Source organism: Venturia canescens, chromosome 7 (assembly GCF_019457755.1).
Source record: "Venturia canescens isolate UGA chromosome 7, ASM1945775v1, whole genome shotgun sequence".
NCBI classification, from domain to species: Eukaryota; Metazoa; Arthropoda; class Insecta; order Hymenoptera; family Ichneumonidae; genus Venturia; species Venturia canescens.
This window is the reverse complement of record NC_057427.1, coordinates 4849701-4867378: the sequence shown is the minus strand read 5'-3', so window position 1 is coordinate 4867378 and position 17678 is coordinate 4849701. Positions and strand designations below refer to the sequence as shown.

At 40.4% G+C, this 17678-nt stretch overlaps 3 protein-coding genes across 21 annotated transcripts in view; all 3 read left to right on the top strand.

The window, feature by feature from the left end:
• Window positions 1-2: 2 nt before the first annotated feature.
• lark (RNA-binding protein lark) lies at window positions 3-9758 on the top strand. 16 transcript variants are annotated; one of them, XM_043423165.1, is made up of 7 exons: window positions 3-148; window positions 2108-2269; window positions 2421-2969; window positions 3179-3248; window positions 3336-3435; window positions 4518-4565; window positions 8338-9758. In XM_043423165.1, exons 2-7 carry the CDS (start codon window positions 2126-2128, stop codon window positions 8519-8521), a joined length of 1095 nt encoding a protein of 364 aa, XP_043279100.1. In that variant the 5' UTR covers window positions 3-148; window positions 2108-2125; the 3' UTR covers window positions 8522-9758. The 16 variants fall into 16 exon arrangements, with proteins under 16 accessions (XP_043279100.1, XP_043279099.1, XP_043279098.1 ...); XM_043423164.1 differs by having other exon boundaries at window positions 3170-3248; window positions 4521-4565; XM_043423163.1 differs by having other exon boundaries at window positions 4-148; window positions 3170-3248.
• On the top strand, window positions 9094-13199 carry Adk2 (Adenosine kinase 2). Of its 2 annotated transcripts, XM_043423174.1 has the most exons (6): window positions 9094-9231; window positions 9365-9467; window positions 10814-11021; window positions 11714-11989; window positions 12391-12799; window positions 13006-13199. In XM_043423174.1, exons 1-6 carry the CDS (start codon window positions 9177-9179, stop codon window positions 13131-13133), a joined length of 1179 nt encoding a protein of 392 aa, XP_043279109.1. In that variant the 5' UTR covers window positions 9094-9176; the 3' UTR covers window positions 13134-13199. The 2 variants fall into 2 exon arrangements, with proteins under 2 accessions (XP_043279109.1, XP_043279110.1); XM_043423175.1 differs by lacking the exons at window positions 9094-9231; window positions 9365-9467 and adding an exon at window positions 9879-10499.
• A 296-nt stretch (window positions 13200-13495) lies between these two features.
• The window catches only part of LOC122413066 (histone acetyltransferase KAT6B-like), a 30292-nt gene continuing 26109 nt past the window's right edge, over window positions 13496-17678 (top strand). The window contains exon 1 of one of the 3 annotated variants that reach the window (XM_043423151.1): window positions 13496-13534. The gene's annotated coding sequence lies outside the window, so the exon portion shown is untranslated. Of the gene's footprint in view, window positions 13535-14147; window positions 14954-17678 lie in introns of those variants that run through there. The other 2 variants (XM_043423150.1, XM_043423152.1) reach the window with 2 other exon arrangements.

Sequence of the window (17678 nt, the reverse complement as noted above, 5' to 3'; positions counted from 1 at the left end):
AAGTGAGAGTGGGAGTGAGAAGTTAGCGAGAGACGCCGCAGACGCCGCAGATTCCGGTCTGTTACGCGTTGCCATTTTCATCGTCGGGAAGCGTGTCGGTTCGCGTCGTATTTTAATACACTGGTAGCTTAACGAAAACACTGACTTGGTAAGTACACGTGATAATTATTATAAAATAAATTGTGCACGCGGAAACGACGTCGAAATAAGTCGATCGTGATTTTTAAAGCGTAATAGCTATCGTTGGTTTTATTGAAATACGCAAAATTCCGAAAGACCCAGATCTTTCGACGCGGCGGTCACGCCATTGACTACTTGGCCTCGTCCGATGACCAGTTTTTTCTTTCATGAATATTTCAGTATCGTATATTCGTCGCATAACAAAGTGTCAATTTCCTAATGTATCCATGATACGTTTGTTTTCTCTGATGCGTAAATACATTCACAGCAGTGGAGACCACATTTCTGCTCGAAATGAGCCATTCTGTGTATGCGAAAATCCCATCGTTACTCTCCTCTTTTAGGTTATATCCAAACTTCCCTAAAAAAGTGAGAATCTGATAATGATTTGTCTGGGCGAGTGAAATCCGAAACAATATTACTCCGTTTATTCCGAGATAGTTACTCATCATTATTTGTTGGCATTCTTTCGTATGTATTTTTGTCGCAACATGCTATACGGCTAATTTTAACTGCAGCCATTTCTTCCTAATTACCGGCTTGTATAAAAAATATGTACGCATTTCGAACCCGAAACATCAGGTCCACGATAACAATTGATCCAAAAAAAGTAATTTATTTGAGTACTTTGCTACAATAAAAATGGCCGTCGCTGGTCCAATCGCCGAATCTCGAGGGGCAGGAGGTAGACAGTTTCGGAGCAGGAATTTACGCCGTTGCTCTAGCCGCTGCGTCATTCTTGCTTTGCGCGCTCATTCATTTTACGGAAAATTCCATCTCGTAAGCGTCTCTTTGGCATTTCCCGACAAATTTATCGCAGTTTTTTTTGTTCCATAGTGTTAAAACGATTGAAACATCGTTTATCATTAGCGGTGAATTCACGTGAAGTTCGAAGGTACGTAATTATCGTGTGACTGAATGCCCGGATATTATTATCTTTTCCTAACTAAAATTGAGAGATTTCTCACACCGGGACGCCATTTTATCATAGCGGCCGGCGTCCTTGTTCCCGGGATGCAGTTAATTTTATCATCACTCCTGGTTGTAAACGAAAATAGAAACAATACAGCATTCAATTTGATGTGAAGTCAATTGTTTGTTGCACGTTGATTTTGTTGCATCATCCATGAATAATACTATTTCAATTTTTCTAGAATTTCATTTTCACGTGCAACACTTCACGCCATTGAAGTATCGCGCGCCAGGAACACTATTTACACTAAACCGTTGTTTTGCATGTTCAGGGTACGATCAAAATAATAGAAAATTTGTGCGTATTCAGTTTATTTGTGATTACATTATACTCGTACACGCATATATTGAAATCATCAATAGGATTATTATTGTTGGATCTGAAATCCTTGATGGACAAAACCTTGTCTGCGACCGCACTGAAGTTCAACGATATTAACGAAAATAGCATTTGCAATTCACCAATTTTTTATTTCACGAATCATTGGTGACTGAAAATCTACGAATTGCAAATTAGGCAGGTAACAAAATTGGAGAATTACTAGAATTGTTGGAGACTTTTATCAGATTATTTCGTTGGACTCCAAATTAGCAAACTTCAGCGTCATTGCGTTCATTTCCTGTCGTATGTGAATTACCCCTACCACCGTCCCAATTATAGAAACATTGAATTAATGAATTTGAAATTAACAAAGTGCTAAGAAACTCTCTGATTTTCTTAAAAGTGTAACATTTGTGATTGTTTCTTGATGAGTTTCATTATCGGGCCTGATTTTCACTTTGCAACGTCGGAATGTAACAAAGGTTATTTACCTTTATAAATTCATAGCAAAATTTCCTATTGTATTTTCAGCTAAATCTTAGAAAAGTTTTCTCCATGCTCAGCCGGAAGTTGAACAATAGCTGAATCCGATTCAGTCTCGTAACCTATTTCAATATTTTCTTGCCTGTGAAGGTTTCAGAACGAGCCAAAATGCCAGGTTTTAGCAGTGTCGGAACATTCAAAATCTTCATTGGCAATCTTGCCGATAAGACCTCAAACGCAGACATAAAACCTTTGTTCGAAAAGTATGGAAAAGTCGTGGAATGTGATGTCGTTAAAAACTATGGTTTTGTGGTAAGACTTGGAAATTGCTCTTTATTGTAAAATTGTAAAAACTGGAAAACTCAAGAACTTGAGTGTTGAAATGGACATCGAAAGTCTTCAGTGTTTAAATTAGCAAAAAATTGAAGGTTTCGAAGAAATAATAACTTTGAACTTGTAACAGCACATGGAGAACGAAGAGGCCGGCAGGGATGCCATTCAAAAGCTGAACAGCTCGCTGGTTCACGGCCAGCCGATAAAATGTGAGGCTGCTAAGAGCCGAAAAGGGCCAAATACACCAACAACGAAAATATTCGTTGGAAATTTAACCGATAATACCAAGGCTCCTCAAGTTCGCGAACTTTTCGCGAAATTTGGAACGGTCGTCGAATGTGATATTGTTCGAAATTACGGTTTCGTACATCTCGAGGCAACTGGTGATGTAAACGATGCTATCAAGGAGCTCAATGGTATGATCGTCGACGGACAGCCAATGAAAGTACAAGTGTCAACCAGTCGGGTCAGACAGAGGCCTGGAATGGGCGACCCCGAGCAATGTTACCGATGCGGACGCGGTGGACATTGGTCAAAAGAGTGTCCAAAGGGAGGCATGGGTGGAGGCGGTCCGGACAGAAATGGTTTCAGGGACAGAATGTTTGGACGAGACCCGTATCCTCCACCACCACCACCGCCTTTCCTCAGGGACAGACTCATGGGTGGTGGTCGCTTTGGAGTAAGTATTCCTCGTCATTCATTATTAAAGTAAATGGAAAAACCTGATGCACTGTTCGTTCCATTACAATTTTTATAGTCGAATAACTTTGTTGTGATTTGGAAGAATGTGCTTCGATCGAAACAAAAATATTTGTGATCAGGAAATAAATTTCAAAGAATCTAGTGCGAATTTATTTTAACGGCAATATGGTATTATCGGTCGAGCAGGACTACGACAGCTATTACGACAGGAGAGGATTCGAGGACACGAGAGATCTCTACGAAAGGCGGTTTTCGGGTATGACAGGACCTCGTGACATGGGCAGTAGTAGTACCATGCGCGGACGTGATTTCCCACCAATGCCTCCTATGCCTGCTGCTCTAGGTATGGGAACCATGCGTGACAGTGCTTTCTCACGAGGCAACGATTACGGAATGTTCAGCAGACGATCGCCACCGCCAAGCGGCAATAACGGACGTTTCAGGTGAGTCAACAATAAACACGAGACCATTAGCAACTAACGTTAGAGTTTTCGTACGCTGAGAAATCCCATTGTGAAGACAAAATTCTCATTCCAATTCCCCACTCGACACGTGCACAGCAGCATAATTTTTCTATTTGATACATCAAAACATTTCATTGCTACCATTAAATTTTAACCAAAATCTAATATGACTCGTACGAATTGGGTTACGGTGATTCGTCTACGTCATCTCGTTAAGTCCCCTCACTTTTTTCTTTACCCGTCCATCTTTTGCTGTTTTTTCTCATTTTTTTTTTCATGCAGATGCACAACAATAGACATTTTCGTTCCTCTGCCTTGCCAAAATGTAATCCACCACCCACAACTTCCCCAATGTAAGCTGTGCTATTTCTAGACACCGAGTAGCATCTGGAGTTCGAAAATTTCTAATAATTACTTCGTTTTTACAATTGGCTTCAATTTTTTTCGTCCTCTTTGCCGTTGACTTACGATTTCAAAGCTCGATTCCTCATGAACATCGCCGTTCTACGGTTCCTTCAAAATCGGTTAATTTTCTTTTCGAGATTTCGCAAAATGTTTTTTCATCTCGAAAGTTATTCCAATACTTGAGCCAACAAGTATTTTCAAAGTTTACTTCCCATTTTTTGATGGAACCGAGGCGTTAAAACGCCGTTGTCACAGCTCGTTGATATCAGAATTCTGACAGACGTGATTACCAAATTCTGTTGAACGAAAACTCACTTAAAATTAATAAAGCTTAATTTCCCAAGCCTGCTTGATATTCGATATTGCATGAACATGCTTCGTGCATCGTCGATCATAATTTGCACCGAATATTTCCAGTCACTTAATTGAAGTTTTATAACTTCATTTATAGTGTAACCAAATCGTTTGAATTATTCTTCATTGAATTTTTCACCATCGGTGATATTAGTAACGATCACAAGAAAATTTATAATCGAATTTTTCCAAGAATCATGTCGAAATTCGGAAAGCAATATTGGGCACGAAGCGTGTTAATAATAGAAATATTATTTTATCAAAATCGTGAAAATCAATTACTTATTATGACGCTGTTATAGTAGAGGCATGTACGAGGACTTCAGTCGAGATTCCTTCGAAGAGCGTAGGTAAGTACCAAATTTTGCTGGGCAAACTAAAAACAAGGGAAAAACGGAAGAAATCAACTAATACAGAAGTACTCAAAACAAAAAGGATACTCCGTTGATAATTATGACTCGATGACGATAAGAGAGAACGAAAGAACATCCGCTCCTATTCGTTTGCCGTCGCCCGGTTGCACTTTTCTCGACGTCGCGAGCGCTCCTCGGTACAAGAGCCAATAAAACGCACATTATTTAATTCGGAAACGCCACGCCGTACCACGAGATAAATGAAATGAAAGAGGACCCTCTCAGGCAGGCGAAAAGAAATTAAATAACGCGGCCAGAAAAGGCAAAAAAAAGCGTGAGCGAGACTGGCACGTTAAGACGCGCGCTACGTTCACGGGGATTCCGACGTGGAAAAGGGCTATCGGCGCACTGCTTGAGAGAAAAGAAAAAAAAATAATATTCAAAGAACCATGTTAATTATACCGTGACCATCTTAACCCAGTAACGCAGCCCGAAATCGTCGATGCTAGAAGTAACGATCTCTGTCCGTTCGCTCGTATTGCCTTTTCCATTTGACCTCATACGAAATCGATCGTAATTTCTTGAAGAAAAGTCTACTTTCAACTAATGCTTAAACGTTACTTCGAATCGTTTGAAATCCCTTTTTTTCATGCGATACGCAAAAAATGCAGAGGTCGAAACAAAGTGGATAAAAACGTGTCGCGAATTCGAGGACTCCGTCGCTGGGCAAGCTCGAATTATTTGTTCCCTCAATGAATAATCTCGGTAAAATTTGAATGCAAAGAAATGAAAAAAAAAAAAAAGAATGAAAAATGAAAAACAAAAAGAAAAGAAAAAGAATAGAGAGAAAAATCGTGGATTTCTATAAAAGGACGGCCTGAATGCACGGTGAAAAAAAAAATTGTGAAATGTTTGTTCGTTAGCAGACCGGGATTACGAGGGCCATCGCCGTCGCGCCGGTTCGCACCATACTAAATCGCCGCGTCGGGATATCGGATCGGTCTCTCGGTCTGTGTCCGTCGTCGTCGGTCAGTATACGTCGTCGTCGTCGCCGTCGCCGCCGCCCGTCTACGCCGCCGCCGTCGTCCACTTCGTCGTCGCCGTCCTCGTCTCCCCCGTCTTGTGGCGTCTCGTCTACGCCGCCGTCTTCGCCTACGTCGTCGCCGTCGCTGTAGCAGGAAGCCTTTCGGGACCGATGATTATATTTTGGCGGCCCGTTCCCCCCTCCCCCGATCCTCCCAGCCGCCCCTTGCTCGAAAATATAATTGCGAAAAACGAAGAGAAAAAAAAAAAAGCGGCGTTACGTTGTTTTAAAACGATAACATGAGTCTCGGAATCCTTCCGTTTCTTAACGCTATTCATTCCCGATCGTCCGCCAATTGGAATTTCAATTAACAGAATATTCATACACCATTTACTGGTTATATATTTGTTATATAATTTCGCGTAAACTAATAAAAGACGCCGCCCGAGACGCGGCGTGCGCCTCCCAAATTTGACGAATAACGGAGAAACAGACATGAATGAAATTCCATTTCGAAACGAGGAAAACGACGACGAGGCTATTATCCGATCGCCAATAAAACACTCATTACTTTATTTTCAAATAATAACGAGGATAAAAATTTCAAAATGATCGTCACCCGCATTGTTTTTCTTCCTTTTTGTCACACTTTCTTTCTCACTACGGCGAAGCTTTACTCGAGTCGTTAACTGACCGCAACGCTGAACGAAGAAACAATTATGAGAATTTTGCTAACGATTTATCGTGGCTTTTTTCTGCACGGAAGTCGCGCATGAGCGCGCGATTAGTGACCGTTGTCGTTGTAAGTATTTCGATCCTCGCGCTATCTCATGACCGTATTAAAATTCATTTTCTCAAACTTAATCCACACGATTATGATATAAAACCACGATCAGCCAGACTAGATTCGTTAGAGACTCGCATCGACGTGATTTTTCATCACTTTCGTTTCTAACGAAGAAAGGAGTAAAAGAAAGGAAAAATACCCAATGTACCAATATAGATTTAGCAACGTAATCAACTTTTTATTAATTTAGAGGTAATAATTATCATTCGATAATGAATAAAACGAATGGAATAATTAAAATGACGATAATGCGAATATCCGATTTCATTGTGACGAATTGAACCCGTAAAAGGACTTTGAAATGTTGAAATAACAAAAAAGAAAAGAAAGAATGAAAAAAAAAATCATCTCTGTTCGGCGAAGAGAAAGAAAAACTCGTTCGACTTGTCTCATTTATAAAAATATGAATTTCTATGTTCTCGACCAGCATCGAGTAGCATGTGCATTTTCGAATCTTTCGTTGCTCCTAAAAACAATTGGAATTAAAAAATGCAGACACCCTCAGCTTTTGTTGATCAACACACACACACACACACACCTACACACTCCGCCGAGCTCGACTAGAATTCGTGTTCTGATCCACCCTTTTGAGCCCCCATTCTAATTATATCTATAATTATAACCGATTGCTGGATAATGTGTAATAAACTTAACTTTAAAAAAAAATAAGCGTGAAACAAGCAGAAACCGTAGTAATGTAACTGTGAAATTCGATTGAAACAATGAAGAAAAAAAAACAGAAGAAACATAAAACGTCGTGTATTTTTTCCTTCAGTGCCTGCGTGCCGTGAATTTTCGTGCGGTTCCGCAGAACAAAAATACGGTTCGTAACGTTGACCTTGAAAAATCGCCCTCTCCGAACCCCTGAAACCCGATCACTATCAATATCGTTGAAAACAAGAATAACTATGCATCATCATATATGAGAGAAATATCGGCTGCGGTTCGCTGGCTTCCTGCGTCGTACGCGCCGTGTTCCGCGCTCGTTCGCGATTCGCGCAGACGCGTGTGTCATGCCTGAAACAAGTTTTTCTTTTATCTGTTTGTCGTGTGTGCAACACAAAAAAACGGATGGCTTTGTATATCACATTTGTTAAAGATATTTTTAACCTGTGCGCAATGCCAAAAAGACGAAAACCGTTTCACGTCTTCAATCATCTTGTTTTTCTTCATTATTTCTGCAGTACAGTCTAAATTTTGTGGGTATCTCAAGTAATTTCATTCACAGTAACGAAAAAAGATCCGAAAATTAGATTCTCACAGTGGGTAGAATTCACTGATCGATATTCCAGGGTAGTTTGAAATATCAATAAATTTTGCTCCGCTGGAACAACTTGTTCAATTTGATGTGCCAAAGTGACGCAATCATTTTTGAAAAATGAGAAATAACGGAAGGAAAAAAGAATTTCAATAGCAAGGACAGGACTGTACTGCATTTTTTCTCTTCATTACTAATACAGAGTATCAAAATCCCATTTTCTGAGTGACCATTTTTATTATAACTTGATATTATAATGTACACCATATTTTTTGGTTATGTTTCGTCCTCGTGCCATTCGAAAAGGTTCTTGAAAAATAAAAAAATAAAACGAAGAATATTCAAAGCCCTTGAATTTTCTCACAGCTGTAAATATTTACAGAGGGAATAAGTATCTACAGAATATCAACGAGATCATAAGCGAAACACCGCACCCAATTCGTAACGAATCTCAATTCGGAGCCAAAACTTAGTCACAAAGGGAAATGGAAGCCAATCAATTTTTCCTACTTGACATTTCTTACTTTTCTACATCTTCACTTATTTTCAATCGTACAGAAAAGATCATTGAAAATGAGAAAAAATTGAGTGTTTGAACACGTAAAAATGACTCTCGTTATATTGGAACGATATTTTTCAGAACAATTGGCACTGCGGATGAAGACGCTCACGACCTAACGTACAGTACGGGGTACAGTTCCGGTTACAGAACAAGTTACAATACAAATTACCGTACAGGTTATAGCACAAGTGACAGTCCAGAATACACTACACGTTACAGTACGAATAAATCAAGTCGGACATATTCAGACTTGGGTTACTAATATTATAACACACAAACAAAAGGTATTGAACACGATGGAAGAACAAATGAAACTTTGCTCCTTAGCGCGGGTTTGGAACGCGAGAAACCTAACCCTAAAACACAACTCTCGACATATTCTCATGTGATAAATTTGACTAACTATTATAACAATAATAATCGTGATTAAGTGTTGAATAAAATAAAAATCGATGAATTTTTATATCTGGTGAATATGGCCCACAAAGTTTATTTACAATAGATCGATGATATTACGCTCGAATAGAGGGAAAATGGCGGATTAAAAACGAAGGGAAAAATATGTATATTGTCCAAAGTACAAAAAAAAGTAGGCGAACCATCCGAGCGGAATAACGTGTCACACAAAAAACTTGAGTCGATGTGAATAGCACCCATCATAGCAGATACCGTCGAAAGATCCCGAGCGTAAAAATAAAATAACCTATTGGCGCACACACGCAATGCAGAAAACCGAGAAAAACTATTCCACGTTAGCGATCCTAAAAGAATTCGTATGAATGTTTTACTCTCATGTGATTTAGGAATTTTCGTCCACGATGATATGCTGGAAAGTGATCAGCAGTGAAAAAAAAGTCTTGCCAGAGTTTCATATTCACGAGCGGAAGGTTCTATAAGTCGATGGTTGACAACACGATATGCACGAATCTCGTGTCTCGATTGGACAGCGTTCAACCGGCCATTTTATCACGTGTAAGATAACCAAAAACGTTTTGCAAAGATCGAAAGTAGAATAAGTTGTAAGAAAATGTCAAAATTTGAGTAGACACATTTTATTACGTCACACTGGACGACACTCACTCTCGAGCCATGTTCTCTTTCTCAGGCAAGGGACAACTGCGATTGAATGAAAAAAAAAAAAAAAAAAAAAAAAAAAAACTGACACGGATAGAATTCCACGAGTTTCTACAGTTTCAGACAAAAATCAGGTAAAGTATTCAAATTGACAATCCACAATGTTTCATTAATAGTTTCAAATGATTTACGTTCATTTTCACGAACACTTATCAAAGTCCGAACTCAGTCAGTCCGATGTTGAAACTATAAGCGTCGAAAAAATACGGTAGCTTGTCTCCGGTAAGTTCGCAGTGAGTTATAACACTTTAACACTAAGTATTGTACGTGTTCTAAAATAAATATTGCGTAGAATTATCCATTGTACAATTATATTTTTTCAAGTATTTTTTGATTACTCGAGCAATAAAGTACATTAAATAATTCGTTTGATACGTTTATTTATTCCCTGTGAAATGGACATCCAGCATGCATACGCACACGTATTAATCAAAGGAGACACTATATTTTTGTGAATTCGTGAACACAGATAGTGAAAAAATTCAGTGTATTTCACCATCTTGTAGTTGTTGATATTTTTCAGTACAATAACAATTCTTGACCTTCGCTATTTTTTTTTTCGAGTAACTTCATTCTTATACATCCGAGTCATTCATTCATATATGCGTATATGATAATTTACATTTAGCTACATGTACATATTTCGTTGAAGGAGTATTGCAATTTTCCGGAATTTCAATAAAGGTCAGTAAATACAAAGGATGTATACGTGACGTTGCTCAACAGAGAGAACGTGAACTCTGTGAATCGCTTTAGGAAAAAAGGTACTACGTATTGAAAAAACGCGTCTATTGTTATTCAGGATTCAACACGATTATAATTTTATTCCGCATTAGAATGGAGAAGAATCGAATATTGTAAAATCGTAAAAGAGGAAACGTGTATATATATAAGAAAATATGGGTAGAAGGGGAAAGAGTCAAATCAGCCATATTGCCTCCCGCAGAAACACAAGCGAGATAGCCTTCTCTTCCAGCATCGTCTGATTTCTGGCTATGATTCGTACTCAGTTATTGCGTGTTCGCGAAGTCGTGAAGACTCGTTCGTACTGATTTGTATCGAGTTGTTTGTATAACAGTGTCTAACACTATGGCCGAAGATTTACGGTATGCTCGATCACCCGCCACTTTAAATTCATCGTTCGATTTCGCGCGCATGTTCAAACATTTGGTAATCGAGGTTATGTCGTGATTTCATGCTTTTTCTTTCTACCTCATTGTCTGTTGAATATCGAACATTATGACGATATGTTGTTTTGAAATTTTAGAATGCTATTTATATCGTTAATAAAATGTGATTTTAAAATTAATCATAGATTGGAAGAAAAAAGGCTTGATTATGTAGAGGTTATGTATGGTCGTAGGAATTAGGATATAAATGTTTCATTAGTATAGTTGGAGTGAACGAACATCATTTACAGAGAGGGTCTTTTGTTGGGAATGGGTAATCCGTTGCTCGATATATCGGCAACCGTTGATGATGACTTCCTGAAAAAGTATGACTTGAAATCGAACAACGCAATACTCGCCGAGGAGAAACACAAGCCCATGTACGACGAATTGATCGAGCAGTACAAAGCTGATTTCATAGCCGGTGGATCGGTACAAAATACGATACGAGTGGCTCAAGTGAGTTTCTCTTTTGATAAATTGCGAAATGATACGAGCGAGTTCTCGGTGAGATTTCTCAATCGGGAACAAAAATAAATTCGTGTTTGATAAGAGGCCATTTATTACGCCCTATAGATAAACGAAATCTTGCGTCACTGCTCTAGAATATGCAAATCATGAGGAAAATTTTATAATTTCTATACGACACGTTTACAGCACATTCCACATAAACTCTGTTCGTGCATGTGTTTGATAAATTCATATGATCTCATTACCATGATTATCTCATGCGCATAAACACATGCTCAACTTTGTCCTGAACACTGCGGAGTTCAATTCAACGCTCGTTTATGAAGCTACTGTTTCATTCAATAATAATTAACACTTGTTATGTAATAAAAACGACCTTTCCACAATAATTGAAAAACAATTAGTACAAGATGAACAGGTTCTATTTACAAATGTGTACTGTAACTTTTCAATTGAATATATTTTTTTTATATTTCATTTTTAATTTTCACATTCCATAATTTGTCAAAATTTGCATTTTTATTGAAATCTCTTTGATGCATCAATAGTTTTGTAAAAATCAGTCATTAGTTGTGTTGCCACATCATAAAGGCTGCTGTATGAGCACTAAACATTCTCTATTTTGTTTATTCGTCGGAGTAATCAAGATAATTTGTCAAATTTAATAATTATTTCTCTAGTGGTTCTTGGAAAAACCGAAAGTTGCTACTTACATGGGATGTGTAGGAAAAGATAAGTACTCAAAAATCCTTGAGGAACGAGCGCGCAACGATGGACTTAACGTTCGTTACCAATACACGGACGAGGAACCCACCGGCACCTGTGCAGTTCTTATAACTGGCAAAGAACGTTCATTATGTGCAAATTTGGCAGCTGCAAATTGTTTCTCACCATCTCACATAGCTGAGCCAGAGAACCGCAAACTTTTGGAAGATGCAAAGTTTATCTACATTTCTGTGAGTTTATTTGCAAACAATTTTTGTATATCTAGGCTCGATGTGTCATACATTACTAATAATTCAATTATTGGATTTAGAAATTTTGAAAAACAAAAAGTACAAAACAATGTTTGGCTACTGTAGAAATATTTTTGAATTTTCAAAACTCTACACAGTTTTTTCCCTCAATATTACTTTGTACCCTTGTGTAATTCATTTGCTGCACTGATTTTCTCAAGTTTTTTTCACATATTCCTTAAAAATAATGACAAGTAGTATGAATCGCATACAGTGTCTATCACAATTATAGAATTAAGTATGACATTTCAACGTATGGTAATAAAATTAAATGAGTTTGTTCGGATGTAACAGTAACTTGTTATTTTGTTCTACCAAAAACTCTCAATTCTATACTCCAGGGATTTTTCTTGACAGTCAGTCCAGAAACAATACAAGAAGTTGCGGAGCACGCTAATGAAAATTCCAAGGTTTTTATGATGAATCTGAGCGCTCCCTTCATATGTGAGTATTACGGCAAACCGTTGAAAGCAGCTCTGCCTTACGTCGATGTACTGTTCGGCAACGAGGACGAAGCTGAAACATTTGCCAGAGTCAATGATTTAAAAACCACGGATCGTCGCGAAATAGCTCTAAAAATGTCAAACTACGAGAAAATCAACGAGAAAAGAAAACGTGTCGTCATTATAACTCAAGGCTCGGAACCTGTTATTTTGGCTAGAAACGATGAAATTACTGAATTTCCAGTCACTAAATTGCCTGCTGAAAAAGTCGTCGACACTAATGGGGCTGGTGATGCTTTTGTTGGAGGTTAGTTTCTTTGGAATTGATTATAAAAACTCACTCCTTTACATTTTTAAAAACTCACTCGCGATATCAAACAGACTCTGTATGACTTTGTTGATGCTCGATTTTATTAAGAACTATGAATAATGAGAAGTGAAAGAGAAAATGTACTATCGTGGAGACCGAAGGAGCCAAAATTATGAAATTTTTATCTTTTTTATCCCTCTCAGGTTTCCTAGCACAATACATTCAGGGTAAGGATTATGAAACGTGCATCAAATGTGGTATTTGGGCTGCATCGCAAATAGTCCAGAGATCTGGATGTACATACGACGGAAAACCAAATTTCGTCCTCTGACTGATGAAAAGACTATTTACATTATAGTAAATTGTACTTAACGAAATAAAAAGAAAAATATTTTTACCTCGTGTGGTATTGGTTCATTAATTGCCGAGCGAGTAATGTTATATTTCATACACATGCACACCTCGCGCCAAAACAGCATGTAGCGCTCTCCGCCGGCGAAAATTACAAAGTTTTCACACTTCGTGCTTATCCCTGTAGATGGTGACACGTCATAGAAATGGCGTGTGTTAAATCACCGTAAGTTTACGGATCTGTCATCACACAATCATAACGCGCAAATACAGCACATGTTACACGATAAATCTTCAATTAGATTAATTACCGTCTAGCTTCTCAACGCCGACAAACCAACGACATCTAAAAACATTTACACAATGATTGGAGATTGACAAGTATGTGTCACAGAATCAACTAACCCCGCATGAGTAACCATTGCGTAATAAAACATTGTCATATTTAATATAAACAACATAATTAATATTTAAGCTGACCGGATCAATTATCACAGAGTAAACATCAACATGAAATAACAATGATAACCGATTAATTACGAGAGTCAGTACTGAAATTGAATAATGATTAATCCGGATTGTTGTTTGAGCATCAATCGTCGAGTACGTTAAGATAATCGACGTTTCGATCTGATAAAAAGATGCTTGATCCAGGATAATAGCTCTAATTCGATCTCTCTTCTTCCGGAAAGGGAAGAAGAAAAAAAAGCATTGTTCGGAATTTAGACACGGTTAGGTGGGCGGGAAGGGAGGGATAGAGAATTGTGATCGCGACGTCAAACTTGCGAATCAACGAGCTTCCGTCTGACCAATCTCTACATTCGTCCGTTTGGCCGCGCCAGGCTCGCATGCTTTTGTACCTTCGGGACTGTTGACACGAGAGGCGCGACAATCGCGTACTCGTTCGCGCTGCTGTGCGCCGCTGAGAAGCCCACGCATACACATCCTATACCAAAATAGTAAAATACCGCGTGCGCAGTAGCAGCAGCCACGGCCATCTTCGTCAAGTGGGTAACCTTTGTTGATTTGTGAAATGTGACGCCCGCGCGCACGTCGTCGTGTCGTCGTCGTTGTCGTCGTCGTCGTCGTCAGTTACTCGTTATCGTACGTTTTTTTAACAACGTATATAAACAACAACGCGATGTGAATTTCACCGTAATCTCCTCGTTTCATCGTATTGAACACGAGTAAGAGAGACAGGCATAAACACATATATATGTATACATATATAACGTTATAGAGAGTGATAAACCGAGTGATGTTTAAGACTCCCTTCATTAACAATACTACTAAGAATTTGAAAGATAAAGTTTGCGAAAACGGTGAAAACAGTTTTTGGTGAGTTTGATCAAAAGAGCCCCGAGACGGTTGCCTCGCGAGGGAGGGCGAAGAGGGGAGAAGTAGACAGTGAACGTAGCGGTTTGTGCAAAAAAGATCCGAGTTCCGACTAATACAATTTATACATATATTTATATGTGTATCTATGTACATGTATGTGCGTACTATACATACGCTACGCAAAACTAAACTATAGTGTAACATTTGTTCGCGCTCGCCGTCGTCCGTCGATGTGTCGACATCGTTCTATCCATCCAACCTTTTGTGTGAAAAAAAACTTTCGTTCTAACATCGCGGATTAAGTTTAACCATCATAGTGCCAAGCAATTGAATTGCTATTTTTATTTTCACAATACTTGTGCTTTTTTTTATTCGTGTTGAGTGATGCCGCCGCTTGATACATTGGAATATAATGGAATAACGCCGTGAGAGATTATTACACATGGGAACTTACTAAGAGAGGTAAATACCATTTGGTGGCGGCGCGGCGCGTCCATAGGGCGTCTCAGCCGCGCGATCCCCGCTCTCGACACGCAAACGGAATATAGTGTGAGACCGCACGAATACGAGTGCGAGCGAGATTATTGGACGAGCGAGAGCGCGCATGCGTCTCTCTCTCGCTCCAACTCTCGCTTAACTCACGCACATATACAAACTAGAGCCACCAAACGATTATACGCTCTTGTCCATGTCATACCTTAATATACACATACATATGCACCCATACAAGCACTCTACTTTGATGCTGTACACGTAAATCCCTGGATCGACTACACGAACGTGTGTATAGCGTTTCACGGGGCTCGTGCGTCAAGAGCTCATTCCCTCGGGTTTCGAGCACAAACCTCTCAAACTCCCTTCGCACATAATCCCTCTCTCGCTCCCTCCTCTCTTCTCCGGAGAGCATACGCTCACAACCGTTCTTTTTTTTCTCCCGTACATATTACTACATACCGTGGATACGATGTTTTGCGCACTCTTTTTGCCGCGAATAAGCTCGTCTCGTTGACGCGCGCGCGCGCGCGCGCGCCCCCAGAATCTCATCGTTCGATGTCAATTCTCTCAACCGTTTTCATTTACCTCCCGTTACCCGTTCTTTCTGAGCCCTTGTTTTTCTACTCTGACGTCTAACAGACCCCGCTCGCAGTTTCGATTTCGGGCTCGGGACTTTTCATTCAACAAGCTAGTTTAACACGTTCCCCCGTTTAGAGATACCTTCCTGCGAGAAAACATAGCGTTCAATAACAAAATCTTGTTATTAAACAGTTTTTTTCTCAGATACCGAATATTTTTTTCTTCTTTTCTCCCCCTCCCCTTTGAGACGTTATCTCAAAATAAATTCCAATCCCGCTTCGAAGCCTTTCAAGCTTCCATTATTTTTTCTTTTCTCCACGCAAATGTACTCGGCCACCACAATTGATCAGCTTTTACTCGATCATGAGGAAATCGAATTTAAAAATAAAGCGGCAATGTTGTTAGAACTACGCATAACTATCGTGGTATAGTACGTTTTCGGCTCGTAACAGTGTGTCGCGAGCATCAAGATGGCTGCTGCCCGACGGGAACCGAGAGCCTCGGCCCGTCGTTGTCGTCGAGCGCTCGAGAGCCGCGTTTAATACACAACGAATGGCGCGCGCAAACGTGCACGACAGGACGGGACTAATTCGTAGCTGGTAAACTATCCCGTGAAAATATTCTCCTCGTAGATCGGACTATTCGAAAAGAAAAGCAAAGAAAAAAAGACTCGAGCGAACTCGGACGAGTCGTCGCGCCGACGGCTGACTCATACGCGCCGACGGAAAACGTTTCCATCTTTATTCCGCTCCTCCGACAGTCATATCCATTTCTCGATTGGCCGAGACAGTAATTCTCATTTTCGCACGTTTTTTCGTCGAGAATCGCCACGAAAATTGGCCCGATGGATGACACAATCGAGAGGAGAATTCCCACTCTCCCAGAGCCGTTTTTTTCCCGTCGGCCAAATATTTTGCGAAGATGTCGTGATCTGTCGCAATAAGAGAATTTCGACAGTTCGCTCGATCGACGCGCTATTCGCTCGAAAGTTCTTCGCCGATAGAACAAAAGACGAGTAGAGTCTTGCGATGGATCGTCGCCCATGGAACGTTCCTCCGAGCCACTGACCAATATTCCAGCCTCAAAAGCTCGTCGGATCCCGCGCCGTGTCGTTCTAAAGAACATTTTTTTCCCTACTCGGACCATCGTTGTGCGCCTCCTCCCCAAATAATCGATTATTCCCGCGGGATAAATTTGGACGAAACTGCAGCCTGATCAGCTTGGATATTTTTCGTCATTTACGGTGAGATCCGGGAACGAAAATTGCCCTCCCGAGAGCAGCCCGTGTTTCCACGCAGAAAAAGCAGCGCTTTTTCGCGAATGCCCGGAACCTGGAGGATTCGGTGAAAGATGCATTTGAGCGTGGCATTCGAAAGGTAACGCGTATTTAAAATAAAAGGTGTTCGTCGGCCAGGCTGTGAACCTGAAGGAGAACGCAGCTCGAAAGCGACGCGACCGTGTCTTCTTGAACAGGGAGAAGGAAGCTAAGGGAGCCGAGCGAAACACAAGCAGCAAGCGTCGAAGCAGCTGCTACTCGCTCGTGTGTTCCGGACGGGCTCTCTCTCTCGCATTCGGTGAGCGGCGATGCCGGCACGTCGGAGGAAGACAGATGCACAGGGGAAGAGAACGAGTGTGTGCGGAAACACAAGAACGAGTGACGTGCCCCAGGGGAAGGGGGAATCGTCGCGAGTCGGTACGGCTCGCTCGTAACGGAGAGAAGAGCGAAAGAGATGGGATTATAATATAATATAGTAGGACGGGATAGGAAGCACGAAGGAAGTGAGACGTATCGCGAGCCGCGCGCAAACCGAACGAGAAAGAAGGAAAGAAACGATGTGAGGAGAGATAGAAAAGCTGCGAGTGAGGTAAAGCTGGGCCGCTTGAGGCGACGAGAAAGAGAGGCATTTTACAAGGCGAGCGCGCGGACACCCGGCAATACGCGCGCCCCGCGCTTTTATCCACACTTCGAGCACGCTGGACAAATGGACGGGCGTTTCTCGCCGTCCGGCATCTTTCTTTCGGTTTAATATTAATAATGGACGCTCGCCCGATACATAGACGAAGCAAGCGTCTACCGATTACGCGCGGAAAATAAGCGCGCGCGCTCTTCCCC

Coding starts and splice junctions, on each gene's coding strand:
- Adk2 (XM_043423174.1), top strand. CDS start 9,177: ATGCACGAATCTCGTGTCTCGATTGGACAGCGTTCAACCGGCCATTTT. Junction 9,232..9,364: donor AACCGGCCATTTTATCACGT/GTAAGATAACCA, acceptor TCTCTTTCTCAG/GCAAGGGACAACTGCGATTG. Junction 12,800..13,005: donor TGGTGATGCTTTTGTTGGAG/GTTAGTTTCTTT, acceptor TATCCCTCTCAG/GTTTCCTAGCACAATACATT.
- lark (XM_043423157.1), top strand. CDS start 2,126: ATGCCAGGTTTTAGCAGTGTCGGAACATTCAAAATCTTCATTGGCAAT. Junction 3,436..4,517: donor GGCAATAACGGACGTTTCAG/GTGAGTCAACAA, acceptor ACGCTGTTATAG/TAGAGGCATGTACGAGGACT. Junction 4,566..8,337: donor GATTCCTTCGAAGAGCGTAG/GTAAGTACCAAA, acceptor GATATTTTTCAG/AACAATTGGCACTGCGGATG.